The 27,961-nt window shown below is 33.7% G+C and overlaps 4 protein-coding genes across 7 annotated transcripts; 1 reads left to right on the top strand and 3 right to left on the bottom strand.

Moving 5' to 3' along the window:
• Positions 1–2: 2 nt before the first annotated feature.
• Positions 3–3,542, bottom strand: LOC125218232 (putative envelope ADP,ATP carrier protein, chloroplastic). Of its 3 annotated transcripts, none has more exons than XR_007175909.2 (11): positions 3,137–3,542; positions 2,764–2,820; positions 2,179–2,241; positions 2,042–2,098; positions 1,872–1,955; positions 1,621–1,689; positions 1,420–1,532; positions 1,167–1,336; positions 716–794; positions 277–483; positions 3–191 (listed from the first exon to the last, which is right to left on the bottom strand). XR_007175909.2 is itself a non-coding variant. In XM_048119865.2 (10 exons), exons 1-10 carry the CDS (start codon positions 3,455–3,457, stop codon positions 357–359), a joined length of 1,140 nt encoding a protein of 379 aa, XP_047975822.1. In that variant the 5' UTR covers positions 3,458–3,542; the 3' UTR covers positions 3–356. The 3 variants fall into 3 exon arrangements, 1 of the variants encoding a protein (XP_047975822.1); XR_007175908.2 differs by having other exon boundaries at positions 3–176; XM_048119865.2 differs by having other exon boundaries at positions 3–483.
• Positions 3,543–8,318: 4,776 nt separating this feature from the next.
• LOC125223212 (vacuolar cation/proton exchanger 3-like) lies at positions 8,319–11,203 on the bottom strand. 2 transcript variants are annotated; one of them, XM_048126241.2, is made up of 11 exons: positions 10,860–11,203; positions 10,706–10,773; positions 10,594–10,622; positions 10,191–10,387; positions 9,742–9,957; positions 9,483–9,620; positions 9,296–9,412; positions 9,160–9,213; positions 8,756–8,872; positions 8,575–8,669; positions 8,319–8,487 (listed from the first exon to the last, which is right to left on the bottom strand). In XM_048126241.2, the coding sequence occupies exons 1-11, from the start codon at positions 11,136–11,138 to the stop codon at positions 8,466–8,468; spliced, it is 1,332 nt and encodes a 443-aa protein (XP_047982198.1). In that variant the 5' UTR covers positions 11,139–11,203; the 3' UTR covers positions 8,319–8,465. The 2 variants fall into 2 exon arrangements, with proteins under 2 accessions (XP_047982198.1, XP_088919278.1); XM_089063152.1 differs by having other exon boundaries at positions 8,579–8,669.
• Positions 11,204–19,486: 8,283 nt separating this feature from the next.
• On the top strand, positions 19,487–21,088 carry LOC125222303 (GDSL esterase/lipase WDL1-like). The gene is made up of 5 exons (XM_048124831.2): positions 19,487–19,712; positions 19,964–20,182; positions 20,267–20,343; positions 20,432–20,581; positions 20,724–21,088. Exons 1-5 carry the CDS (start codon positions 19,602–19,604, stop codon positions 20,941–20,943), a joined length of 777 nt encoding a protein of 258 aa, XP_047980788.1. The 5' UTR covers positions 19,487–19,601; the 3' UTR covers positions 20,944–21,088.
• A 139-nt stretch (positions 21,089–21,227) lies between these two features.
• LOC125222302 (uncharacterized protein At4g15970-like) lies at positions 21,228–24,173 on the bottom strand. The gene is made up of 4 exons (XM_048124828.2): positions 23,888–24,173; positions 22,852–23,217; positions 22,010–22,485; positions 21,228–21,890 (listed from the first exon to the last, which is right to left on the bottom strand). Exons 1-4 carry the CDS (start codon positions 24,101–24,103, stop codon positions 21,830–21,832), a joined length of 1,119 nt encoding a protein of 372 aa, XP_047980785.1. The 5' UTR covers positions 24,104–24,173; the 3' UTR covers positions 21,228–21,829.
• Between the last annotated feature and the right edge of the window lie 3,788 nt (positions 24,174–27,961).

The following is a 27,961-nucleotide window of genomic DNA, read 5'->3' as shown; positions in this document are numbered from 1 at the left end:
CGTATCTTAAGACTAATTGCATTGTAAATGTTGAGAATATATAAGATCTCAAAATAATACTCCGACGACAATAAAAATGCCTATATGATATATACCCACATGAAATGAAAATAAAACGTAGACTGCAAAAAATATAAACTCTATCTCTCTGTCTCTCTAAGATCTTCGAAGATGCCCTGTAAGATGTAACACTTCAAGTTACACTAGTAGAACAATATTGTATTACTAAAAAATGGGTTCTGGTTCGTACAGTTAAAACCTAAGGCTCAATCTCACCTTTAATTCCTTCAAAAATAAAAGAGCTTCTCGTTGTGCACGATAGATACTGACTGCGAGCTAGGGATGACGAAGCAAAGCTAACTAGATCCATTGTCACTAGCACTTTGATCTGCATTCTTGCGGTTTTCCACCATAATCCTTTGAAGTTCTTTCTCCCCTGACGCGATAAGACGCTTCACACTGTCAAATGTAGTAAGCCTTATGCTGCAACAGAGAGATACAAGGAATCTATCAGTGCTGTCTCGTGAAGAAAGCCGATTTTCAGACAACTAAGTCCAAAGTTGAGTCAATTTATTGATAATGAGCAACTATTCTTGAAACATGGTATTCTGTTGAATCCCTTTCTGTATAAGGTTTGGTAAGGAAATAACATCATTTCAAAATTCTAAGTTCTCTCGGTCATGTACAGAGAGAGAAGGAAAGGAGAGAGAATAACCTGCTGTTGGGAAGAGACTTTAATGCATTGGGGATGAAACCCCTGTACAGTCCCACTAAACCATCGCGAGCCACAATACCTGATTCAGAAAATTTGTTGCAATTATCAGCATTTCTATGGCCAAAAAGTAGTAGCATGTATCTTCATTGCATATCTAGATCACAAACTAATGACTGAACACCAAAATTATCCCAGAAAATACAAACTCTATATTTCCTCAGAGTTTCTAAAAGCTGAAGTGGCACCTAGATGGCGAATTGAATTGCAAATACAATAGCTTAAGAGCAAGAACAAGATGGCTCTAATATTCTTTAAAAAGTAAAAAACAAATTGAATGTTGTAGGATAAGACAGTTTTCATAATCACAGCTTAAAGCATCACAATCGAGTAAGTTGTTCTCCTATCATTCTGCCCTCACGCGTACATGTAACATATAGGTAACTAACGTTACCTGGAATGGCATCCAAAACGGTCACGTAAGGGGTACCCTTCAGTTGCATCTGCCTCCTAACAGTGTCCAAAGGATAGCACATGAGTGTAGCTACAGTCGCTGACACTAGTGCAGTCACCATGGATGCTTCAGTCCTCTTCTGATACTTTTCCGGGAGAGACTTCTTCACCCTGTCATTCAGATTTATGTATGAAAATTCGTCTCATTTTGCAAATACACAAATGAAAAAGAAAACTGCTGAGCGGAAGCTCACAAGTCAAAAACGCAGAAATTCACTGCAATATAAGGTGCGATTCCAATAAGAGAAGGTCCTAGACCATTATAAAATGACGCAAATCCTTCCTCTCTCAACATGTTTGCAGCAACCTGCAAAGTGTAGAGGACGGATGTGAGGTTTTGCCACATTCGCTGAGTCCTCTCTTTGCATAAAGCATCATAGAGAAAGTTGTTTTACCTGTGACATTGTTTTGTAGCCAGGTTCAACAGCTAACCTCAAACGGAGGACATCAAGCGGGTATGTAACCTGGATAAATATAGCAACTGAGATACCACTGCATACCCTCAGCAAATAGTAAAAGTAGTTCCTTCGGCGTTCCAACTCTTAACTTGACTAAGTTCAAATGTTCTTTTCATAGAACAATATTCAAGCAATTGCCAATCGAGAAATTCGTGTGATGTTAAATTTCAAATCCATTTCCTACTTACGAAAGTTGAAGTCATGCCAGCACAAGCACCTGCAGCTAATCTTCCAATTAGAGAGAGTTCACCATCCTTTCCCCGGAAAAGTTTCTGAAGAAACGGAAATCATCAATTGCATCAGTAAAGTCGCATGTTCAATTATGCTATGCTTCTTTTGGGATATGGTTGCAACATACCTTGTATGACTCATAGGCAAAAAGTTGAACTGCACTGTAAGGTATAACCCGAATCACCTACACCATTGAAAGCAAAAAAATCTCATTTTCTGGATCAGAAATATATAGCCACAGAGAGTAGCTCTTTCAGGTCAAACCTGAGGGAGATTCCCTTTCCAGTAACCTTTTAGCCCTTCTTCCTTTCCGACCAACGAGATAGCCTACATGAAAATACCAAAGATTGTAAAGTATGAGACTCTTGTGCAGCAAATGAAGAAGCTACATTAAAGAAATAGTATAGTAACAGTAAGAAAGTACTAGATGGCTACAGAAGCTAACAAGGGAATATTGCTATGTCAGCAAATAAGATAAAAGAAATTTAAACATGAAAATCATAGTTAATCAGAATAACAGAAGTATGCCAGCTAATTGTGTATGCCTCCAAGTAAGAAAAGTGAAAAGAAAACAAAACAAAAGAAAAAAGGGCTTGCATAACAGTTGTGACTCTCTTAACATAATTATGGTGAAATGTAATGAAACAGTGACACATCAAGATTATGCTCTCAAGTTTCAAGGTCTCTCACACTTAAGCAAATAGACAAAAAAATAAAATAAAATAACATTATAAAAGCAATGTCAGACAGCACTAATCTTCCAAGTGCCAGTTAAAAAAAAATAGAAGTGGAGTGGTGATAATCAAGCAGCCAATATTATCAGCATCAATAAAGATGCAAGCAGAATACCTCAAGAAAACCTATTCCCTTCTTCGCACCATCTTGTCCAGCTCTAAGCCCATGAGTCTGCATCAAATGAGGGGAAATGAATAAGCAAAACCACTATGAGCTTGTATGTTAATTTGTTCAAATTCTGAGAGATTCTTTCTTTTTCCTTTAGCGCTGTTGGAATTTAATGTTTTCAAACAAACAACAGCTCAATATTCTAATTAAAACTGTCTGCGGGTGCAATTCAGATTGAAAAAACAATTCTACAATTCGGAATTCTGAAACCAACCGAGAAAGCTGGAAGGAAATTTAGAGCTTCAGCTGAAAACTAAGACGTTGACCGAATAAGAAATTCCCCCAAATTGAAAGAGGAACAATTAAATGCATAAGTAACCTGCATAAGAAGCTTGATACGGTCGAGCGGAGCAGTAACGGTTTTGGCGGCGGCGCCGGCAATAGCCCCGGCGGCGAAGAGAGCGGCGTCTTTGGGGACCAATGCAACCATAGCGAGTGGATGCTTCAAAATCTGATCGAACGAGGGCGAGAACTCCTTGTCCTCCCTCTTCTCGGCGAGCGAAATACAGGCAAAATTAGGCCCTCTGCCATCGCCGAAGCGTCTGGAATTGCATTGGCGGAGGCGGAGGCCGCCTGAGCGGGTCGGGTGAAGGCCCGGAATTTCCCGCCATGTGAATGTAGGTTGAGAATTATCGGTCATTTTGGGAAAGAGGGGTTTAAGCGCCGTTTCCCTCTCTACAGATAAGGTATCAATAGAGATGGAGTTTAAAGAATAGAGGGAGATGCGTTGGGGGTTTATTGAACAACTACTCCTTTTTTTTTATTCTATTAATTACAGAAAATTCATTTTTTATTTTTGTTGAGAAAGATGAACTAATGGTGTGAAAAACGTTATGACTTGAGTAGTTATTTTTTTCGTGTAATACTAGTATATTAACATTGATTAAAGTATATCAGTCTTCGTCTGCTTTTCTCTCGTGGAGTATAGATGAGGTGAGTACCTTATCTTATTAATTATTTTTGCGGTAAAGGTAAGATAGGTTATCGATAATTTATTCACCAATTAACTACTGCTTCCCTCCATTATTAAATGTTTCTGACCGATACAATTTTAATAAATTATTTAACTTTGTAAAATAAAATAGGTAGATAAAATTAGTGGAACATAACTCTCATTTTTATATATTGGTTTTATAATATAATGTGAGTAGAATGAATTAGTGGAACATAGGATCCACTCACCAAATACTCCATTCGTTCGTGAATAGGAGTCTCATTTCTTTCCAGCGTGGGTTTTAAGAAATGTTAAGAAAAAAATGGGTGGAAGAAAGTTAGTGGAGTAAGGGTCTCATTTGTATATATTAGTTTTAAATAATGAGTTGGTGGAATGAGTTGGTGGAATGTGAGGCATATTTACCATTTTATGGTAATAATGAACCGGGACTCCTATTCGCGGACGGACCAAAATGAAAAAATGAGACTCTTATTCGCGGACGAAGGGAGTATAATAAAAGTAAAATTAAATACTCCCTCCGTTCCATAGTAATAGAAGCATTTCATTTTGCGCACTCATTTTGAAAAAATAATTATAAATAGTTAGAGTGGAGAAAAAGTAAAGTAAGAGAGATAATATTGTAGATAAGATTATTCTCTATATTATTTTTTCTTTTACTTTATTCTCTCTCTATTTAATTATTTAATATCATTTTTTTAAAATAAATGTAGAAAATGAAATGTCTTTATTACTATGGAACGAATGAAGTATTTATCAACAGATGAATGAGAAAAGGAAAAATATGAAATTTAATTGTGGACCGAGAAAATATTTGACTCTATGATTGATTGATTTAGTGGGTTTGATGTCATGGCACATTTTTTTAATTACTTTTCAATCTCGTTCTCATGCAAATTCGAGTTCATGAAAATGAATTGTCTAATTTTATTGGCATTGCTGAATGATCAGGAAGATTAAATTATTCTTTTTCGTTTATTGAGGTGTCCATTATTAAAGTGCGAACTAATATATTCATTATAAATAAAAAAAGAGAAAAGTACTAGTATAACAAACTCACAAATCACAATCGAATTTACTACTAATATTCCATGAGACCCACTTAAAGGCCCAACTCTTAGGCCCATTATCAAAGAGCAATCGAACAATAAGTCAAAATACCGAAGCAAATAAAACCATAATTTTGTATAGTGGATTATTTGTGAAAATGCTTTAGAGCCTGGGTGATTCCCCTGGATTTTACATGATTTTAGAGGGTAGTTTTACTTGGTTTTGATCATATATTGTGTACTTTAAGACATGGTTATAGCTATTTCTCTATTATGTTGGTATTTTGACCATTTTGTGAAGAATGTGTAGAAAAATGTACAAAATATATGGATGTGCAGCTGCTCAATGTTCGAGACAGCTTATCTGGAGATTTTGAAGTCCGATTCGCATGTAATGCATACCATTCTCTTCGTCTTCGAAAGAGCTTCACGTGGATATCTTAAACGTCTCAATCGGAGTTCAGTAGAAGAAGTTATGGCCGTTTTACCAAGACTGCGCAGAGCAGTGACATAGCTGGCGACCCGCCAGGTTCGCATGCAAACGAACCTGGCGACCCGCCAGCAAACACGAAAAAAACGCCGTAAGCAGCTGGCGACTCGCCAGCTTCGACGCACACCCAACCTGGCGACCCGCCAGCTTCGTCGGATAGCTTATTTCGGGCCCAAAGTCAACCCTAGGTATATATATGCCTAGGAAACGCCTCCAAACACACCTTACACGCCTCCAAACACACCTTACACGCCTCCTACCCCAAAAAATACCACTTTTTCACCTAGGAAGAAGAGAAGAACGAGCATAGGACGAGTATTCATCGCAAGATTGAAGACGAGGCCTCCAATCCGCCCAATCCAATTCTAGGAGTTTCTACTTTTAGTTTTATTCTTGTTCAAACAATGTTTTTGAATATTTCTTTGAATATTTCTATGACTTTTGTGATGAACATGAGTAGCTAAATCCTTCGTAGAGTTCTACGGGGGAGATACAATGATTCTTATGTTTAATTGATTTCCTTTTTCTATGCCTTGGCTCATGTGGTTATTTTGATTTCTTCTGTGCTTATACATTTATTTGGCTGATCACCTTATAAATGCATGTGGATTTTACTACAAGAACTGAGAAGTGAGTAGTTTAATTTGAAAGAGAAGAAATTGACGTCTTTGCCAATATAATCGAAAGATTTGAGCCTTTGAATGAAGCTAAGTATCTTAGGAGCTATTAGGAGTTGTTGCCTTAGTTCTAGGAAGGAGACTTCGGTTCTAGGTAGCAATCTACAAATTATATACTTTGAGAAAAGATATAGTTTTACCTTAGTGATAGCTTAATAACCCTTGAGACCCTTTGTTGGTATAGTTAGGAAGTTAGTTGAGCATATGATAGTTGTTATCGATCCCGTAGGATTCTACCCTTCTCATCCTTGATCTACATTCGTTTTCTTATTTGCTTTCAGTTCTCTAGTTGTTTTTAATTGTTTTTATCTTGCTTTTAAGTAGATTTAGAAAACCCAAACTTTTCGATTCATCTAGATAGTAGTTGAGGTTGGTTCGTGGTAATTAGGTTGACACTGATTGTCTCTGTGGATACGATACTCTTTGCTTACTATTTGCTACATTAGCCCCGTACACTTGCGGGTATAATTGTGTTAAAATAAGTTGAGTCAATGGGTAACACGCAGTGGCGGACGCATAAATAAATGTGAGTAGGGGCTAAATTTTCAAAATTTATCTTAAAAATAAATTTGTATGTAGTTTTGGATTATTAATAGGGGCTTTTATATAATAATATGTATAAAATATGAATAAATTTTAGAACTTTATAGTAGAAAAAAGTTTAAAAAATGAATTCATTAAGGGCTAAAGCCCCTCCCCCATTGTATGTAGGTCCGCCAGTAGTAATACTACTATAGGGAGGGTGTTGGACCGCTTCGAGGGGTGCGGTATCCGGGACCCCAGCGTTACTAGAGGAGATGGGTGGGGCACCGGGTGGAGTTTAGAAGATGGATGACACTGGGGTGTGGGTAGGTCTAGGGGACGACGAGGCGATGTTCTGTTGCGGAGGCGGGCACCGTACCGCTGGGGGTGGGGGGATTGCTGGATTGGGGTGGGTAGGGTTTGATTTCAAACAAACTTTATAAATAAAATCATATTTTCACATTCATTTCATTTATTCTTTAATTCACTTAAATACAATAATTTTCCATAAAAATATCAATCTATCCAAATGGATCTGAACGACAACGATATCTATAATGCTATTATTAATATGACAATGGCGATCGAATTAACATATTATAGCATTAAAATTAGTCTTTTTACAAATGTAATTTTTTAAATAAAAGGCATTTTATTATTTATAGTGTTTTTTTATTTTAATTCTATAAATTGATTGATAATTAAAAAATTAATAGTTAAAATTTAAATTGTAGAAATAAAGGTATGGTAGATGTAAGAGAAGAGGTATGAGAATACAACAGTTGTGGTCCGCTGCAAAAATTAGGAAATGATAGATGTAGAAATGTATAAGTTGAGGCATGGGAAGGGGCATGCATAACTCATGCTCTTTGATTATCAAAGTTAACAAATATACTGTACATTTTCACATACACTCGGTATGATGGTCCATCCTTCATATATTTCATATATTTGGTGTAACAGTTTGGTCTCCATAACTAATGACCACCGATTTTAGATTCTCTATGTCTTGATTTAACGATTCTAAACAAAAGTTAACGAACTTTTTACATACTCGTGTGTGTATCGGCACAAGTTTTAATGTAAAATTGATAAAGTAAGATCGAGGTAGAGAAAAAAAAAGTTATTAAAGTATTATTAGCGGAGAATGAGTCATGCCTCATTAGATAGAAAAGACTTTCTACAGTTAGAAAATGCATATTATTGTGGGACGAATTAAAAAGGAAAGACATCATATTTTTGTGGGACGGGGGAGTATTAGTTCTCGTTCAATTTTGTACTATGTGTCTGATTTTGAACACTTCTAACCTGTGTGCTAAGTGTTTCAGGTTTGATTCATCATGATCAAGAGCTTGTAAATCTGATTGTATAGTTAGATTCATAGTTGTATTTGTATTTGTAAATCTGGAGTATATTTTTCGGAGGACTGAAACCTAACATATGTGATTAAATTTCAATATAATATAATGTACGAGTATGGATATTAGTTGTATTCAAGAAGGTAAAATTTAGATAGTAAAATGTAGGAAATTTGTAAAGTGCGAAAAAATATAAAATTAAAGCAAAATAATACTCCTTTTTAGAGAGTAAATGTAGGAAAATTTTAAAGTACGAAAAACTACAATATTATGCAAAATAATATTTACTTCACCCTTTTTCTTTTTAGCGGTATCAATATAAGTTGTGTCCCATTATATTGTAAATTATAACCATATTTATTGCCCACTCTTGTAATGTAAGGAAATATCATCTCATACACAACACCAAAATTAATTTATAATATAAATCTATGCATATAGAATACGATAATATAAAGAGGAAATAGATTATTTATTCATTGGCACGGCATATTGGCATTTACAACTCACCTCAGCTTCATAGACAGTTTTTAAAAACGAATATAGTACTATATAGTAGTAGTAACATATTTTCTTATTCAAAGCCTCACCATTTCTGAGCTAAATCCTAAGTTGGTGTTGTCTGCAAAAGAAAATGAAAGCTTGTTAACGATTAAATCAATATACTCCACGAACTTGGTGTGCAATTTAATTTAAGATTAATGCTTACTTACTTAGTGGAGCCCAAGATACAAAAAAGCATGCTCCAATAACAAAGTAGCACAATAAAAGTACCAGCCCCTTCATGTAATGAGAGGTTCCATCCTGTCCAAATATCATCACACTTTAGCACTATCAAAAATTCAAAAAGTAGTTTTGAACAATTAATAAAGTCGACTTTAATATTTTACCTGTAATGCCAACGATGTTATGAGTATCGACAGTCCAAGAGAAATAGTTTCAATCAGACTTAAATCAAGATCCATTTTCACGCCAATTATCCACGAAATTATCACGCTCAAAGGTATCTGACAAAAAAATCACATATAAATGAATCGAATTATAAGAAATATTTAATTAAACTTAAAATAATAAATTAGCATATAAATAATACTAACAAAAATTACACAATGTCATTCAGCGTGCCACATCAAAATTTGAAGGGCTGAAATATGGATGCAATATATTTTTGATACAATTAAAGCCGATAATTTGAGATTTAATTGATTAATAAAATGGGCATAGCTTAGAGTTTAAAGTGAATTTAACTAATAAACACTACTCTAAATCATTTTGTGAGAGTAGATAAGCTTACCACAAACATGGCTATTTGAGTTGCTGAACCTAAAGCCACCCCTAGAGTTATATCCTGTGGCACAAAAGTACACAAATTAAGCATCTATTTGATTCGATACATAACTCATTAATTTTGAAGTGATAAGAAAACTCACTAATTTGTTCCTAAATGCAAAAATGATGGCCCCTGCGTGTTCTACTGCATTTCCAACGATTGGTAGTAAAATCACACTAATGAAGCCTACAGACAATCCCCATGAATCCGACGCCGCCTGCAACAAATTCATCGATATTACACTAATTTCGTTAAAATCCCAAAAAAAAAGGTAACTTCGTACTCACTTCGATGGTAGCGACCACGTATTCTGACAGCAGCGCTACAATCCCAGTCATCAAAACTAACCAAATCAAGGCACTATATATCCCGATCACCGGCGTCTCATCCGATTCAACCTCATCCGACTCAACCTCGCCTTCCTCCTAAATAAAATTTTAAAATCACTAGTCAAATTAATTTGATTGGAGATTGGAGTAACTAAAAAAATTCAAATTACCAATTTAATTAATATATTGATTTTCAATTTGAAATACAATAAAATACCTGTTGTTCTTGAAATAACTGACGATGAGTGAAGAGCTGGAAAATGAGATAACCAAAGTAGGCTATGAGCATGATTATGCTGCTGGCACGTGATAACGCCAGCGTGGCAAACGCCGTTAGTTCCGGATTGGATTTTCCGGTATACTTGAACATTAAAGGCAGCACATGGCAGATTAATCCCAACAACAAAAGCAGTGAGTTCACATCCGCTTGTTTCTGTCGCCACAAAGTTAAAAGTTAAAACAACTTTTATAAATTAATCATTTGGTATCAAATACCCCTTCTGTATTTTACCAGTATTAAAGAACTGGACTACCTTGTCTATATATATATTTATATATACGAATTAGCACGTGCACGATAATATTAATTAAATTATTAATGAATATGGACAAATTTGCGAAAATGAATGAATTCATAAAAAATTAAGTAGAGGTAGAGGCGGTTACTCTTTCAAACTTTTGCTCCTTGGATATGTTTGCAATGCCACCACAGAAAAGAGAGGAGCCCAGAACTAAGAGGAGATTAGAGAGAACTGAACCCAAAAGGGAGTATTTCACCACAGCTACTTTGTTTTGAATCAGAGCAAATATGGCAATTACAAGCTCCGTCACATTTCCACATGTCGCATTTAGAAGCCCCCCAACTGCAACCCAAATTAAATAAAAAAATCAACAACTTTTGTCATTTCTTACCGAAAATGATTATTCTACAAACATGTCTATCAATTGTCTGTCATGTATCTATATTAATTCATGGATTTCTACTAGCTAATTAATACCGACCACACACATTTACAATTCGATTTCTGAAAATGATAGGGAGTATCTAATAAGTGGAGTAAATGATTACCTGTTGGTCCTGTGTAGAGAGCAATCTGCCTGCACATTCAAATTATACAATTAATTAATGAAATTATTAGAAAATAAATGAATAGTAGTGGAGCACTATTAATTAATCTTACTCTGTTAAAAAAGTAACACGCTCCGCAAGAGGAATGAGTCCCAGACAGCTGAGAGCGAACACCCAAGGCTGCATACATTCAAATGTAGCAATGCAAAATTAATATTTTCAAAAAATCATTAACTCAATGGAAATGAATTGAATTGATCTCGTACACTTCCGAAATGGCGGTAATTAGCGGCAATGGCGAAAGGGATAGCGACGAGGAAAATGAAAAGCTTAGTCCCAAGCAAAACCTCTTGCAAATTACCCAAAAACCTCCTCAAAAACCCGACCCGAATACCCGCAAGCAGCGCCCGATCCGATTTCTTGCGCAGTGACGAAGACGACACATTGTGCGCGGTGCGGCCATTCCGCATCTCCTTGCTCAAAACCTTAATGTTGCCGCCGTTCTCCAACAGCCACTCCTCTGCCGATGGCGATGCCGAAGCCATTTTTCGATTTCTCTTTTTCACATGCAAATCTCACCCTACTCGAGTTGGAAATAACAAACAAACACCTACTTCAACTAGGAGATATATATAAATACGAAAACAAACAAAAATTATGTATACGAGGTAGATACGTGTGAGTGGCACGTGTGGCCGGAAAAGTACAAGATAAGGAAGTTTCGCGGAAGCTGCAATATTTTGTTCTCCTTTTATAGGTTGTTTGTTGTGCTTCTATATGTGCTATTGCCGATCACTCATTGCATTATCGTGTGTTTGCAAAAAGTGATTGTAACAGCACTTCTCTACATGTGATTCTCCTGAATTTCTGTTATTCTCCTTTCTAGTACTACTAGTATTTCTTTTCCTCTTTTGTTTTCATCAAATATCCCCAATTTTAATTTCCTTACACCAACTTTTAAGGGCATAATTTGCATACGCAGTTTTATTATCTATTTTATTTTCATACTCCCTCGATTCTAAAACATACATTAGTTTTACCATTTTTAGCCGTCTCTAGAAATTGGACCAAATCTAAGAGCATCCACAACCTTATCTCCGTTCTATTTCTAATTCATCTCATTTCAACACTATTTATGGGCTCCACATCACTTTTTACTCCATTTCTTCTTAAAAGATACCCTTCATCTCCAATCCATATAATCTCTTATCTATTCATGAGTCCCACAATTTCAATTCAATTTTATTTTTTTCCAAACAAATTAAATTTAAATTGAGATGAAATATTAATTTATATATTTTATACTCCCTCTGTCCATAGAAAAATACGAAAATAATGTTTTTTAAAAAAAAAACGGTCATAGACTTTAGCATTGCAAGATATGGAAAAAAATACTCCCTCCGTCCCAAGATATTAGAGCTCTTTTTTTGGGCACAGGAATTTAGGAGATGTTGTTTAGTGGTGTAAGTGGAGTTGGTAGTAAAGTAAATTTTTACCATAAATAGAAATGACTCAAATATGTTGGGACACCTCAAAAAAGAATAAGGATCTAATATCTTGGGACAGAGGGAGTAATTAATTTTGATAATTTTTTCTGATTAAAAAAAATTAAAATCAATAAAATTCGACGCCACCTACAGGCCGGCGAGTGGGCGTCACCATCCAATGCCAGCTCGCCATGTAAGAGGAGGGGCGTGGAGAGTTGGCTCAATAATATCTCCCCCAAAAGAGTTTTTTCGAGACCAATTGCTCGCAACCCGGTCTCTTAGCCATCTCGTCTCAGCGAGACGAGATGGAGGTGGCTAAGATTCAGGTTGCAGATGCTCTAAATATAAAACGTTTTTAACTAATTACACACCACTAATATTATAGACCTCACGACCCGCTAATACTATTTCAACTATTTTTTTCCTATCTCTTTCTTAAATTTACCAATTAAATATTAAAATTCGCGTCATTTACAAATTTGTCTATTTTTTTAGGACGGAGGAAGTATTACTTATATTAGTGTGATCTGAATTCCTATATTACAAACCACGCATCACCATGTTACAAATTAAAATACAATTTATATCGTTATTAACTTATTGGTTGTTCCATGTTACTTTCAAATAATTTTTGTAGTGGGTTCAATTTTGGTACAGAAAGTAATGATTATATTTATTAGCTTTTTACAAAGTCCATATTGTTTATGTTGGAAGTAGGTTCAATTTTCGTACAAAAACAAACTTATAGTACTAATTGTGGTTCTATCTGCTATTCATGATTATGTTTTTACTTTTTTTCGATTTCAGTTTTTACCTATGTAGCTAAGTAAATTATCTCATAGCATCCCCAACCCCATCCACAGTTCAGGCCTCGGTCTCCTCCACGTTATTATTCTCCTAAATTTGAGTCCAAAGCCACAACTGCTCTAATCCTGCAGGCCCCATCCCGGACCACAACTATTAAACTGCACTATTCACAATTTCAACCTATTTTACGCATAAAATAAAAAAACGCCGAACAATTAAAACCGGGAAAATTCATTGTTCAGTCGAAAAAAGAAAACTACAAATCCTAGAAATTTTTTTTACAAATCCTAGAAATAAAAATTATTAAGACATAGAAAATAAAAATTACAAGTCCTAGAAAAAATATTGAAATAAGTTAGAGGATAGAAATGGAGAAATTGGTAGAAGAATGTTGAAGAAATTGGTAGAAGAATGTTGAAGAAATTGGTATAAATAGGCAAAAAAATAAAAAATTGGGGGTTTGCGGCCCGTCCCGTCGTGCGTAACCCTGAGCCGGGCCGGACCCCGGGAGCGGCCCAGGCACGCAACTGCGGCCCCGGGACCGGCCCAGGCCGTGATTCTCCTCCGTCTAACCCTGATCCCGGGCTGGGACTCGCGATTTGTGGCCCGGCCCCTAGCGTTGGGGATGCCCTCAACCTTTCAAAGCGGATGCTAACAAAATTTGATTTTAGCTACTGAAAGCGTGAAAGTATATAAATTTCGAGATGAAAAAAATTGATTTCTAGTGTCCATTTCATTAACATTACCAAATTATGAACAACTCCATTAAATTTCCCACAAACATGAGAAGCATCCAAACGATAATTGTGCTCAAATAAATAATTGCAAATAGTATTAGTTAATGTAACGGTATATACGTATATTGAGAATAAAATGTGTAAATCACTTTCTAGAAAATTTACCTAAATCATTATTTTCAAACATGAGTTGTGCATCTGTGATTCTTCGTATCAGCAACAACCAGATCTTTTTGACAGTTACTTGGAACTTATTTTTTTATTCGGTTGCGGAAAGTTACGTGATATGACTATCTTATCTATATATATGTGTAGAATTTGATTTTAACTTGTAATGACAGAAAGGTAAAATAATGATATAAGAAGTAATGTGGTTATAATAACTATTTTGGTGATGTTTAAACACGTTGCTGCAGGATTAAGCTACTGCATTTATTTATTAATTTTAAAACGACAGATTATCTTAAAACTTAATACTAGTACTATTTTACTTTTGCATACTCCTTTATTACAAACATCACAAGTTCACAACCAAATTATTCGCATACTGTTATTAAATACTCCCTACGTCCCACAAAGTTTGTCTCAGTTTGACCCCAGTGTGAGTTTTAAGAAATTGTTTAACTTTGTATTAAATGGTGGTGTATAGTAGAATAAGGATCTCACACTGAAGAGATCGAGTGATGTATTTAATATCTATTTTTGGAAAGATTCCAATTGAGATAAACTTTGTGGACGGACGAAAATGGTAAAATGAGAAAAACTTTTGTAGGACGGATGGAGTAACTAATTAATTGCTCGCTTCTGAAATGTATTTACCTGTATGTAATTCTAAGTACCCAAGTGTCTAAATATTTCTCAAGATACAATAACATGTAGTCGTGTTAAAGTAAGACTGAACTTTTAATGATAAGATGAGATTCATTCTTCCAAAGAATCCCCAAAATAAATGATGGAGATCAAAAGTTGGATGATAGCATTATATATATTGGTACTTCCTCAATATTTTAAGGTAACTAACACATTTCTTCCGGACACGAGATTTGAAAAAATACTTCCTCCGTCCACAAAAAATAAACCACATTGTGAATGTGACGGGTTTTAATGTGGAATTGGTAAAGTTAGAGAGAAAGAAAAAAAGTAAGAGAGAAGTAGTGTTAGTGGAATGTAGGGTCCATATTATTAGTAGTGTTTAATTGTGTTAGGTAGCAAATGTGGGGTCCTTTTTTAAACTTGGTCTATTTTCCGTGGACATCTAAAAATGACAAATGTGGTCTATTTTTCGTGGACGAATGGAGTAATATTTAAAGTTAAAATGGTGAGAGAATTAAGTATGATTGAGAATAAGGTATTGTAAAAAAAGAGAATAAAGTAGTAGAGACTAGAAAGTAAATATTTTGCCAAAAAACAACAACCCAACTATCCTAAGACAAGTCGTAGTTGAATACAACTCAACTACCTTAGACGAATAAAGTATTTAAATAGGATAGTCATCACATTTTACAATGCATAAAAAGATTTCCTAAACTAAATAAGGAAAGAGATAAACCAAGAAAGATTTTATAAACTAAATAAGGAAAGTAATACAATATCTTGTTATTAAGCACAAAATAATACAATCATACTAAATCTTTGCATGATTTTATGCTATCATTCCTCTTCAAGCAAGACTTAGGATGAGGTCCACCACGTGGCTTGTCCAAAAAAAATATTTACTGAGGATGGTGGAGAGCTTTTGTAAAAATATTTGGACTTGTAAGTCAGATGATATAAATCGAGTCTCTAAATGCTATTGGAAACGAGTTGAAGTCAATATCAATGTACTTGACATGTTTATGTGAAGTCGGGTTATAATTGAAAAAGATAACACTATTATTGTCCGAATAAAAAGTCGGGCAAGAAGAATGCTCGACTTAAAACTCACGAAGGAGTTAAAGCACACACACTACTTCAAAATCTGTAATTGCAGGAGCTGGATACTCGGATTCACAGTTAGAACAAGACATTATGGGTTGTTTCTTAGCACTGTAAGAGATTAATGCCAAGAAAAATATAATAGTCATTGGTAGATTGCCTAGTTTCAGCACAACGAGTCCAATTAACGTTTTAATATGAAACAAAAGAGAACGAAGAGTTGCATGTAAAACATAGGGCAACCGTTGGAGTATGGTTAACGTAACGTAGAATTTGTTTTACCGCTTGACATTGAGCAACAATAAGAGGTTGAAGATGCTGACTAACACAATTTGTTGCAAACGATAAATCAGGATATGTAATAGTGAGGTACTATTATAGTAATCTGATTAATGGTCGACATAAAGTAAGATCCTCAAATGTCGGCCATATGTCGAGCCATATGTCGAAAGTTGGCAACCTGCGACCAAGGTTGTAGAGACAAGTTTTGATTTTTCAAGAGATACTTGTTGAATAATATCACGAGCATATTTAGCCTTATTCAAGAAAATATCCAAATGGGTATAAAATGACTTTAAGTTTTCCGAGGCCAATGATGGAAAACTCTCTATAAAGATGAGAGATGAAAGATTTCAAGCCATCAAATGAATTTTTTGTTCAAAATTATATCATCAACATATGCTAAAAGATATATGAGCCACGATTAAAGATGAATAGTGAGAGATCAGACCGACTACAAATAACTCCTTTTGCATCAGCTCACAAATAACTCAGATTTGCTCAAAATTGCCATGCATCAATAACAAAATTAAATCAAATTCAGCAAATACAAAAATGAGAGTTGATAAACAATTAGTATAAGCTTCTATAATTCAGAGCGATCTGAATTCTAACTAATTAAGTGTGGGCGATTAGAAGCGACCATACATAAAGGTATGATATGATAGTAAGTGTAAATCTTTTAAATTTTTATATTTAAAATTAAAAAAATGTTTCATTTTATATATTAAAAATAACGATAAAAAAATATAACATGTTTTACAGTAATTTCAATGGTGTTCATGTTATTAACCTGAAATCTCCCCTTTTATATAAGTATAAATAAATATCGGAATTTGAAGCCACTAACAAAATATGTGAACATAATATGAGATGAACTATATGCATGTTTTAATATACGTGTATGTGTTCTAACATTATCTACTAAATATAATAAGAAAACTATAAATAAAATCTTAAAGTAGCCAAATATGCTACTCCACAACACAATGGATTAAATCAAGCATAACCGACGAAAACCTTGAAATAGAGACGCATATCCATATACCACAAACAAAAAATATGAGTATCCCAAGAACAAAAGCAATTTCATATCAATAAAACAATTATTTGATTTCTGAAAGAATAATTTTTCTCGGAGTCAGGCCAATATTAATAATTGAAGAAATAGTGATAACTTGTATTTTAGTCAAAAGTAAAAATTATTAATTGGTAAACTTCATGCATGAACCCTACGTCACCATTTAAGCAAAGTGATGTTAAAGTTGAAATGATTTTCCAAGTTGATTGTATAAAACAAAAAATTGGGAGACTTTTCATGCACTAGGGATACTAACTCTTCAACCAATAATTAAAACTTTCGATTTTAATTAATTGATGTACAACAATGCAATAATTAAACCTTTCTATTTTAATTAATTGATGTACAACAATTGCATTGAAAAAGACTAAGTAACAATAAAATACATTGACAAACCGCAATAAAAATTGACCATCAAAATCGAATTATTCATCATACCTAATTAATAGTAGTAAACACTGATCGAGTTAATTAGAGTTACACATGTAAAAAATTTATTTTGAGAAAATGGGTTATTGCCGTTTTAATTGCTCTAATCCGTTTAAACTGGTGCTGTTATTTTTAAGGTATGCCCTCAGCAAACAAAAACAACAAACTAACTTTAAAGGAAAGTGAAAGAGCTGTGATGGCCACTAGACTGTATTTTTCAAAAGTTAGTGGCCAATCACAACTTTTATTATTGCTCTCTTGATTACCATTATTCCTAATACATTTCCCGGCCTGATTTTAAAATGCTTTTATTATTGTAATCTCTCTTGATTACCATCGTCCCTAAATACCTTTCTCGGCCTGATTTTAAAAAGCTTTTATTATTGTAATCTCTCTTGATTTCCCGACCTGTTTTATGTATCTCCGAAATTACGAAAAAGTCCCATGTCATAGTAATATATCGAAATTGCTTATTCAAAACATAGGAAATTACATAATGAGCCTAGTATATTTTGTGAAAATAGATTTCAGGTCATATCCCATATAATATTCGATGTGTCTGTTGCCTCAAAACCAAGAACTAAGTGAACTCTAGCTTCAGTATCTTTGATTTTATATTAACTGGTCTGTGTTAAAAATGACACCACCTCTTAAAGTGACATCATGACACCACGAATTCAGCAATATTATAAACACTACACAACAATAGTATAAACGCTACACAACAATCTATAGATTACTGTCTAGCATATTGGATATTGCTAGCCGAAAAAAAATTACTGTAAATTGTTGTCTAGTGTATTGGATATTGTTGTATAGTGTATTAGATATTGATGGCTGAGAAAGTTTACCCTTAGCATTTTTTATGATTGCCACATGACAGCTGATTATTTGTCCACGTGTACAAATGATTGGCTAGGAATGATGGTATGATGTTACTTTAAGAGGTGTTGTCATTTTAACGCACCATTATATTAACTTTCTTATAATTAAATTCGTTAAAGGAAATATTAGCAAAATGAATATTTATAAAAAATTCATAATTTTTTTTAAGTTTAAATCATTTTTATTTTAATCTTTTTCAAACTTACATTGGTACTGCGTTGAAGCATGGCACGCCATACAATTTATATGCATGAAAGTCTATATCAAAATAAGTATCACCATTCACGAATTTCAAATGTTAAAATGGAGAAAAACAAAATTATTTTATGTCTAAAGTTTGTCGCATTAGTCCAACTAGGAAAAAAAACTGAATTCCCTAAAGAATTAATAAATAATTTAAAAAGACTTATACGAGAAAAACCGTACAGATTGGAAGGGAAATGGGCACCACACAATCAAGAAGAACGTTTTACTGTATTTAAATTAGATTTCATTCGGATCAATTTTTGATTTATTTGATTGTACTTGGTTGCAATCGAGTTTAGTGTGACACAATCGATGTGTCGACAATTTATTCATGTAACTTAAATTACGACAAATCATTTTCACATTTATCAATGAACACGACTCAACGTTAAATCAGCTACCAAATTACTACTCCTTATTTAGAAACATTTGAATATAAAGCAAAGTAACATTTAATGAGGATAGGTACATATATAAATAATCCGTATATGTGTTGTTGCCAAATTATGAAGTTAACTTTGCAGCCTGAAATTGTGTCTGATATCGCATAGTTATAAGATGGATTGGGCCGGCCCAACATTTTCTCTGTTTTTGTTTTTCATTTGTTTATTATTTACTACTTACTCCAATTATTTAAAATCGGATAAAATGGTCTTGATTGATTCATACTAAATCTTATAAAAATCCAAATATAAATCCTTAATTAAACTTAGTAAACATATTATGTCATTTCTACATTCATTAAATATATTTAAAAATATTTATTCCTTGTTAAAAATTAGGAACTTAGATCAAATTTTAAAATTAGAATTAACTTTAAACAAATTGGATTAAAAAGAAATAGAATAATAAAGCGAATCATCTTCTCCACACCACACTCCAAGATAACAATCTGGAGTTGATATGAAAAAACCATATCGTTGACTTGTATACATTTCCAAGGATTACACTTAATAATTGATGATTAAATTATGACAAGTGGATTCGCAGTTGGAGCTTAACTAACTAATAAAATAGGATTACACCAACCCACCAAATGATTCCATTGCCGACCATCACCAACTTCTTCTTCTTCTTCTTCTTCAAAAGTAAAAAATCAATTAAATTCATAAGGCGAATTTGAAGCCGTAGAAGAAGAAGAAGATGGTGGGTTGTCGTCGGCCACAGTTTGTGCTGTTTGGATCATCAGTTATCCAAATGAGCTTCAATGTTGGAGGCTGGGGCGCTATTTTAGCCGACCTCTACGCTCGAAAGGTATTCTCACTTTCTGCAATGAAATCTAATATGAAGTCTGTATAAAATGAAGTAAGATCATTTGCTTGATTTATTTTATCCATTATATTAGAAAAATGAATGGCTAAGATTTGGTCTCTAATTCAGTGTTTAAAATTAGTTCAATATTGAATACAATCCTGGATAGTAAATTAGATCGATGAGTCAATCCTATCTTCGGCTTAGAAAAACTAGTTTCTGCTACGTGATTGAATTTGAGCTACTTATTGAAGGCTGATGTATTACTGCGAGGATACTCGGGTTGGAACACGAGGATGGCTCTTCAAGCCCTGGACAAGCTTTTCCCCAAGGACGAACCGGTTCAGCCTTCTTTGGTTATACTCTATTTTGGTGGCAATGATGCAACCAAACCTCACCCCAGTGGGATAGGTTCTCATGTTCCTCTTCCTGAATACATCGAAAACATGAAAACCATGATAGCTCACATCAGGGTCTGTTCAACACTAGTTTTGTTGAATGAGTTATTGTGATGTCTCTGGACAGCCTTGCTCATTATTATTTTTCATCAATCACAGGGTCTTTCAGATGAGACAAGGGTAATATGTCTTACCTCTCCGCCCGTCAATGAAGCAAGAATCCGTCAAGTTTTCGGGTAAAATTCTGCAACAGCTCCACAGTAAAAGAGCTCTTGTGCAGTTTTTGATCTTGTTACCTAATTGCTTTTGCTCGTTGTTGTCCAGAAATGCTTTAGATGATCAAGCGCGGACGAATGACGGCTGCTGTTTATATTCTGAAAAATTAGTAGAATTATGCAAAGAAATGGATGTTGAGGCCATCAATCTTTGGACTGCTATTCAAGAAAAAGATGACTGGGCTGATACTTGCTTTATGTAAGTGCAGAAAAAATCCACAATGATGTTTTATTTCATACTTCATTGTGTTACAGAACAATGTATGTCATTGCCATAAATGTTGAGCATCCAATGTCTCCATCTATTGCGTAAAAAGCTTATTTTCGGGTCGAATGTGCAGAGATGGAATCCATTTGTCATCTGAAGGGTCCCAAATTGTGGTGAAGGAAATACTGAAGGTGCTCAAAAGAGTAGATTGGGAGCCAAGCCTCTACTGGTTGAAAATGCCATCTGATTTTCCCGAAGATTCGCCATATTATGTCGTTGGTCCTGACGGTAAAACTACTGTGAATGTGAGCAACCATATTTGTTCATGGCAAAGAGGGTGGCTCAACATTTAGGACAAACGCAGAGTATATGGAAAATTGAAACTCTGGCAAAATGTTGTCTTGAGCCCACCTGCTATTTTTTTTTCTTAATAATCTGTTTTCCCATACCTGCTGTATTTCAACTGCAATTTATAACCCAAACATTCTATTTCGTTTCGTTTATGGAGTTGAAGATGAATACTTTGCTGTCGTATTGAGAATGCAGAGCATAGGAAAGCCTGTCACAACTCACTACAATGCTTCTATGCCGGCAAGAACAGACAACAAGAACACGAGATGAAAATTTTAAAAAGAAATGAAAAATAGAAACTTCGAAATTACTACTGAAGAAGTAGATATATTTTGTTCAGTAAACAATGATTTGAAGCAACATTATTTTGTTTTCCATCTACGCCTTCAATGTACATCACTATTGGAAGCAGCTATTTTCACAGTAATACAGAGTTCTAATACACAGCCCTTTTCCCAAGTTAACTCATAGCCTGCAACTTCAATTTTTCTCTGCATTCTAGAGATCTGAAAAGATTGAAATTTGAAAATGCATACTTACGAAAAGAGTTGTATGAAAATGTGAAAGCCCTCTCAATCCCCTCTGTTGTTACTTGTCAATCTGTATTGTGAAATATTCCCAGACCTCCACTCACAAACCAAAAGAGCGAATGTGACAACGATGATACTAAAATATAGACAGGCTGGCTCACTAGGAAAATACAGCCACCATTTAAACCAGTTTTACAACTAAGTTTCGTTTTTTCTTTTTCCTTTTTCAGGTGTGCAGAAGAGATTTACAGTACTTACGGGCTTGATACAATACCTAACTGTTAGATGGCCGTACTTTTCAGATGTTACTAGCCATCCGTGCTTCCACAGGCGAGGGAGGGTCAGAGCAAGTTGTCACTCAGATTGAGTTGGGCCATGTTGGATCAGGTTGTTGAACATAAAGGTGGAGCGAATCAAGACTGGAAACAAACAATTTACAGCAAAATATTTGATTAAATTTACCAGGCTGTAGTAGGCAAATGGACGAAACAACTCTAGCTAGAAGATTAGAATTGCAATGCAGAAGCAGTAGCCTTACCTGCAATTCAGTGGAACTCTCCAACCAGATGATTCAGAGCCTGCTGGGGAAGAAGACACATACATTTTCCAGTCCTCGAGCAAAATTCTGAGGTCGTGAAGCTTACTGCTCAACCCCAAACAACAGTTTGCATGCATTGTACAAACTTCATCCAGATCTTCACTGGGTTCACAGAACCCGCCAAAGTATGTAGTGTCCAAGAATCTCAAGTGAAGCCCCATCTCCAGGATGAAGGAGTCGTTCTTAATCTTATTAAGAACATCTTGATCGTGCAGTCCAGGGTATAATCCACGAGAGGCATGCCAGAACTTGTAAAATTCTATAGATCGTTTGTTTGATCTTACAAACTTGAACCCACCATTAGGCTTATTTTCTAGATCATCAGATCTGCCTGAGAAGTGATCACATGCTATCTGAAAGTCAGTATCTGGATGGAAGTGAGGAAATGGATCTCTGAACCACATAACGTCTGCATCCTATTTATAAGAAATCAGTAAGTACAGAAAGAATCGTCCAAATAATCATGTTCATTCATAGTGCACCATATCATCATAAAAGACATGGTATGAATTACCTAGTAAGGACTTCATCTAATAAATAGTTAATTTTCTTATAGAATGTGACATGACTTCCAAAAATGACGATAAATAAATGTGTGTGATAAGTATTAGATGTAAGATTACTATTCATGGAAATATTGCAAGAACCAAGAATATTGTATCAAAATTCATGGAGCTTCTTGTTTCCAAGCCAAAGTTTTGAGTGAATAGCCTGCTATTTATGACCTGTGAGCATGCTAGAGTGTGATGAGTGCTCAATAGATAAGTAAATAGAATGCATACCGTGAAAACAAAGTTATATCCCATTTCAAGAACAGATCTTAGGAAATCAATCCGTCTCCACATCATCTTCAAGTAGTCCGGGGTCATGAAATAAGCCTCATGTGAAAAGTCAACTCCTTCAGTCACAAGGGAAAAACAATGGGAGTGTACAGCCATACAACGGGAAAATGCCTTTTGATCCAAAGAAACAATCACCAAATGGTTCAGTAACCAACGGGTTTGGTCTCCTATTCGGAAACTCTCAAGAAATAGATCAATCACCGAATTTGGAGCTGCCCATGCTTCATTCAATGTTGTTAAGATCACTGTGTTATCTGGCATCGAAGCAACCTTCAAAACTCTTTCAAGACTATACTGTTTACTGTCCTACAACAACCATTAAATAATTAGGAATTAGAATGGCAATTTTATTGGTACTGAAAATACGAAAGAAGAGGTGGATTATTTGACTCCAGTGAAGCATATTTGGCATAAACAAACTGAAACTTCTCTAGTTATACAATGATAAATTCCGATCAAGTTCCCAACTGAGCTTTGTCAAAAGGCATACCTATGCTTTTTGTGCAATGCAACTGTATTGTTATCAAAATATACCCTTGATTATCCAAAAAAACGTATGAGCTGATTTTCAATTCACATCTAAAGATGGTTGTTACTAAGATAAGTTATAGTCATAAAGCAATTCCAAAATAGTCTAAGATTCTTATTGTTTTGTATACATCGCTTTAAATGGTTCTATTTTTCTTCGACTTGGTTGCTTTTGACACAAATTTGAGTAAAGTAGTTGTAAATGCAATGAGGCTCGCACTTTCTACTGTAAATTCAAATTCATGGCTGGATGTATTAATTCTAGTAAAATATAAATCTTTTTTTATTAAATTACTACTCCACTAATAAGGATTACGGTGGCTTCATGAGTAATCTCTGTTGTGCAGCTAATTCATCCACATTGAGAATGAAATTGGGGAAAAAGCGAGAGTAATAGAATCGATAAAGCAGAAAGTGAAATTGGGTAGATCGAGGGGAGGAGACTGACCGAATAGAGAGGTGATCCGTTGTTAGTGGTGATTCGAAATTGGACAGCTGTGTGGAGGAGGAAGCAGGAAAGGAGCACCACCGCCACGAGCAGCAGCAATAGCGTGGAAACCCCTGGGCGGCGGGAGAAATCCGGAGACGCCGTAGTCATTTTTAGGCGTTTAGAGGAGGCGAAAGACGAAGGAAAAGAAAATGAAGAGATAACCGCCGCCTGCATTCTACCACCATGTTAGCTCGCTCGCTCTGGTGCACAGAGGGGCCGCAGACCTGTTACTTTACCAACTCATTAAATGCAGACACTAATTAAAAAAGACGAAAGTTTTTTAACTTTACCAAACATTTTATTTTCCGCAAGTGAAAAACATTTCTTTTTTAATACATCTTTCGTCCACGAAAAATAGTTTAATTCGCTATTTTCGATATTCACAAAAAGTAGTTCCATTTCTAAAAATGAAAACTCTCTCTTTGATATTTTATCCATTTTTTCTGCTTTTTTTCATACTTTACATATTTTTAAAATTATATCTCTTACTTTGCCTATTTTTTCTTCTTCTCTTTATTTTATTAAGAGTGAACAACCCAATTAATCCCTGATATTGTCAAAAATACACCAATGGTTCCTAAATTTTTTTTATATGGTACGATAAGACTAAAGTAACCCTAGGCACCACTAGTGTGAATATTTAAAGATCTAGGACATTTTGGACTTTTCTACTCTACTTTTAATTGTTTGAGTGAACTACAAAAATGGTCCATGGACTATGGGTTTATCTCGCCCATAGTCCCTGGACTTTAAAAATATCGCCAGTAGTCCCTGAACTAAGGGTTTATCTTGAAATTGGTCCTTTTGGCTTTTTTTTTGTACGAAAATACCCTTTGATATTATTTTGGGGGGTTTGGTCTTTTTACACTTTTAACATTTTAAATCTGGTATTATTTTAGTTATATACTAACTTTGATATTATTTCAAATTTATCATCCTTTTTCCCTTTTGTCATCCTTCACTTTGTTTCTTTATTTCAATATTAGATTTAATTTTACAAAATTTTAAATTTTAATTTTTAAATATCAATAAATTTTTTTACTTATAAAAATTATTAAATAGCAAAAATTAATAATTATAATCAATATTTGATAGTGTATAGTACTACTATGTAATCAATAAGGTATGACAACGTCTTAGTTTTAATCAATATTTAATACTAATATAACACAATTTATTCTGAAATAAATATGCATCTAATGTAAGACTAATATAATTTTCGTTTATTAATTTGAAAACAATCAAAATTTACTAGAAAATTTCAACAAAAATACTCCTATATAAAATTTTAAGTAGGATCAAATTTTTAGTCAACTTCATAATATTTAATCACAAGCAATTATAACAACCGAACGGAGGCTAAATAGAATAACTCTTATTTTTCCATCATGATTAATATTATTTTTCTGTACTTCTTCAATTCAATTGAATATTATATTAAATAACAAATATTAATAGTTTTAATCAATATTTATAGTGTCCATGAATTAATAGTTTACATTGAAAAAACTTATTGATATTTAAAAATCTAAATATTAAATTTAATTTTATAAAATTAAATCTAATATTGAAATAAAAAAAACAAATTCAGTGAAGGATAACAAAATGGAAGAAGAATGATAATTTTGAAATGATATCAAAGTTAGTACATAACTAAAATAATATCAGATTTAAAATGTTAAAAGTATAAAAAGACCAAATTGCCCAAACCCCCCAAAATAATATCAAATGGTATTTTCGTACCAAAAAAAGCCAAAAGGACCAATTTCGAGATAAACCCTTAGTCCAGGGACTACTGGCGATATTTTTAAAGTCCAGAGACTATGGGCGAGATATACCTATAGTCCAGGGACCATTTTAGTAGTTCACTCTAATTGTTTTCATTTTTTCTTACATCACCATTTTCTTTTATAAACTCAATTATACTTTCATTTAAATAATATTTAATGCTTTATGATTTCAAAATTTTAAATAAGAAACCATATGTTTTAATTATGCTTTATTTATTTTTAAAATTAAATATTATTTTTTGTACATATTAATCTATATGTTTGAGAAGAAAATATTATACTTAATAGTAACGGTTTTAAATATAAATATTAAAGTTAATTATAGAAAATTCTTTGTGTGGGATTTATTTTTAATTAAAAATTTTACTAAATTTTTTTAAATTTGAGAAGAAATAATATTATAGTGAATTATAGTAATTTTTTATTTAAAAATGTTACTTAAAATATTTAAATGTTACTATACATAAGTGAAAAATAAATATTTTAATTACGTTAATTAAAATATAGTATAGTGAAGAATATTTTTTAAATATAATAATTAAAATCTAAGTGAATTATGTCTAACATAAATTAAAACGAACTCTTGCAAGTAACATTCTTTTACTAAAAATATTAAAGTGAACTATAGTAATTTTTTCATTATAAAGCTTAATCAATACATTATTCAAGTAATTATTTAAAAAACTTAAGTGAATTAATTCAAAAGAAAATATATTTGTTGTAAAAGGTGCTTTTATGTATGTCTAAAATAATTGCATGATTGAAGGGGTACCAAAATTGTAATTTCCAGATACCGAAAATGCCTTCCATGGCATTTAGGAGTTTTCAAATGCAGAGGGGTATAAAAGACCGACAAGTACCAAAAATGAAATTTTTAGGGACCAAATAGACTATAAAATTTTTTTAGAAATCATTAGTGCATTTTTTAACAAGATCAAGGACTATTAATATAGTTCACACTTTTATTAATTATTCAGTAAAACTTATGTCGTTCATAAATATAATTATTTTTTATTGGTTTAAGGGGTAGGATAGAGAGAAATTTCTCTTTAGAAGTAGTAACAAAAAAAATATTGTGTGCCAATTCCATGTGCTTGGTTTCCAATGTCCATAACACGACCCAGCTTGGACCGCGTGAATTGACGTTTGTTTTGTCAATTTTCATAACAATATTAGCTTCAACAAATCTCAACAAACAATTAATGAAAAAATAATTGTCTAAACTAAAAAAGTTAAGCCAAGTTATAGGATCAAAGGGATAATGGTTAGAGGTGTCCACGGTTCAAGAACCGGCGGTTACGGTTCGGAATCGCCGGTTCCGGTTTTAGAAACTATTGAACCGGAATCGAACTGCAAGGGTATTTCACGGTTACGGTTCCGGTTCCCAATCGGCGGTTTTCCAATGGTTTTTTACGGTTTTCACGGTTTCGAACCGCCGGTTTTTGCGGTTCCGGCTTGGAACCGCTGGTTCAGGCATGGTTTCGGTTCGAAAAATTTTGAACCTGAACCGAACCACGGTTCACAAATCGACGGTTTCGGTTCGGAAAAATTCTCACGGTTTAGGTTCGGAATCGTAACTGGCGGTTACGGTTTCGATTTTAACCGCCGGTTCGGTAAACCTTGGGCAGGTCTAATAATGGGTATGAAAGCATCTTCAACTATTGCATTAAATTCAAATTTATTTCAGTGTAAATGATATATTAAATAATAATTTTACTTTAATTATTCATAATAAACTCAAATATAAAATAATATTTCTCACTCACTTATTTTTATATTTTTCAATTATACTTATATATTCTTTCCGTCCTACCATATATGACATTTCTTTTGGGTACATGTTTTTAAGTAGTGATGTTTAGTAGTTAAATGAAAATATAATAAAATAGAAGCGAGAAAAAATAAGAGAGATGATAAAATAAAATAGAGATAGAGTGTTAATATTTTAACATAAAAAAGAAGTGTCTCATTTTTAGTTGAATGGTAAAAAAAATACGTTTTACTTATGATGAAACAAAGGAAATATATTATATCAAAATTTACACACCTACTACACTTCGTCAATAACTTACATTAAATTAAATAATAGTATTATAATACTAAGATTTATTAAATAATGCTATAAATTTATAAATCTATTATTTATTAATTAATGTTTAACTATTACTCCTATTTGTTATATTTGATGATATGGGTCTTATTCTAATGCTTATAGTATCCTAATCTAAAATTAAGACTAAAT

This window comes from Salvia hispanica, chromosome 1, assembly GCF_029641045.1.
Source record: "Salvia hispanica isolate PSC_SH4W2 chromosome 1, Shi_PSC_v1, whole genome shotgun sequence".
In the NCBI taxonomy this organism is placed as follows: Eukaryota; Viridiplantae; Streptophyta; class Magnoliopsida; order Lamiales; family Lamiaceae; genus Salvia; species Salvia hispanica.
Note: the sequence above shows the minus strand (reverse complement) of the source record. Positions and strands in the feature narration are given on the sequence as shown.

Excerpts from the sequence above, each read along its gene's own strand:
- LOC125218232 (XM_048119865.2), bottom strand. The coding sequence starts at position 3,457 with ATGACCGATAATTCTCAACCTACATTCACATGGCGGGAAATTCCGGGC. Across the intron at positions 2,099-2,178 it reads GGAAAGGGAATCTCCCTCAG|GTGATTCGGGTTATACCTTA; the intron begins GTTTGACCTGAA and ends TCAATGGTGTAG. Across the intron at positions 484-715 it reads AAGTCTCTTCCCAACAGCAG|CATAAGGCTTACTACATTTG; the intron begins GTTATTCTCTCT and ends TCTCTGTTGCAG.
- LOC125223212 (XM_089063152.1), bottom strand. The coding sequence starts at position 11,138 with ATGGCTTCGGCATCGCCATCGGCAGAGGAGTGGCTGTTGGAGAACGGC. Across the intron at positions 10,623-10,705 it reads CGTGTTACTTTTTTAACAGA|GCAGATTGCTCTCTACACAG; the intron begins GTAAGATTAATT and ends TTGAATGTGCAG. Across the intron at positions 10,388-10,593 it reads TCTCTACACAGGACCAACAG|TTGGGGGGCTTCTAAATGCG; the intron begins GTAATCATTTAC and ends TTTGGGTTGCAG.
- LOC125222303 (XM_048124831.2), top strand. The coding sequence starts at position 19,602 with ATGGTGGGTTGTCGTCGGCCACAGTTTGTGCTGTTTGGATCATCAGTT. Across the intron at positions 20,183-20,266 it reads CCATGATAGCTCACATCAGG|GGTCTTTCAGATGAGACAAG; the intron begins GTCTGTTCAACA and ends CATCAATCACAG. Across the intron at positions 20,344-20,431 it reads AGAATCCGTCAAGTTTTCGG|AAATGCTTTAGATGATCAAG; the intron begins GTAAAATTCTGC and ends GTTGTTGTCCAG.
- LOC125222302 (XM_048124828.2), bottom strand. The coding sequence starts at position 24,103 with ATGCAGGCGGCGGTTATCTCTTCATTTTCTTTTCCTTCGTCTTTCGCC. Across the intron at positions 23,218-23,887 it reads ACGGATCACCTCTCTATTCG|GACAGTAAACAGTATAGTCT; the intron begins GTCAGTCTCCTC and ends TGGTTGTTGTAG. Across the intron at positions 22,486-22,851 it reads GATATAACTTTGTTTTCACG|GATGCAGACGTTATGTGGTT; the intron begins GTATGCATTCTA and ends TCTTATAAATAG.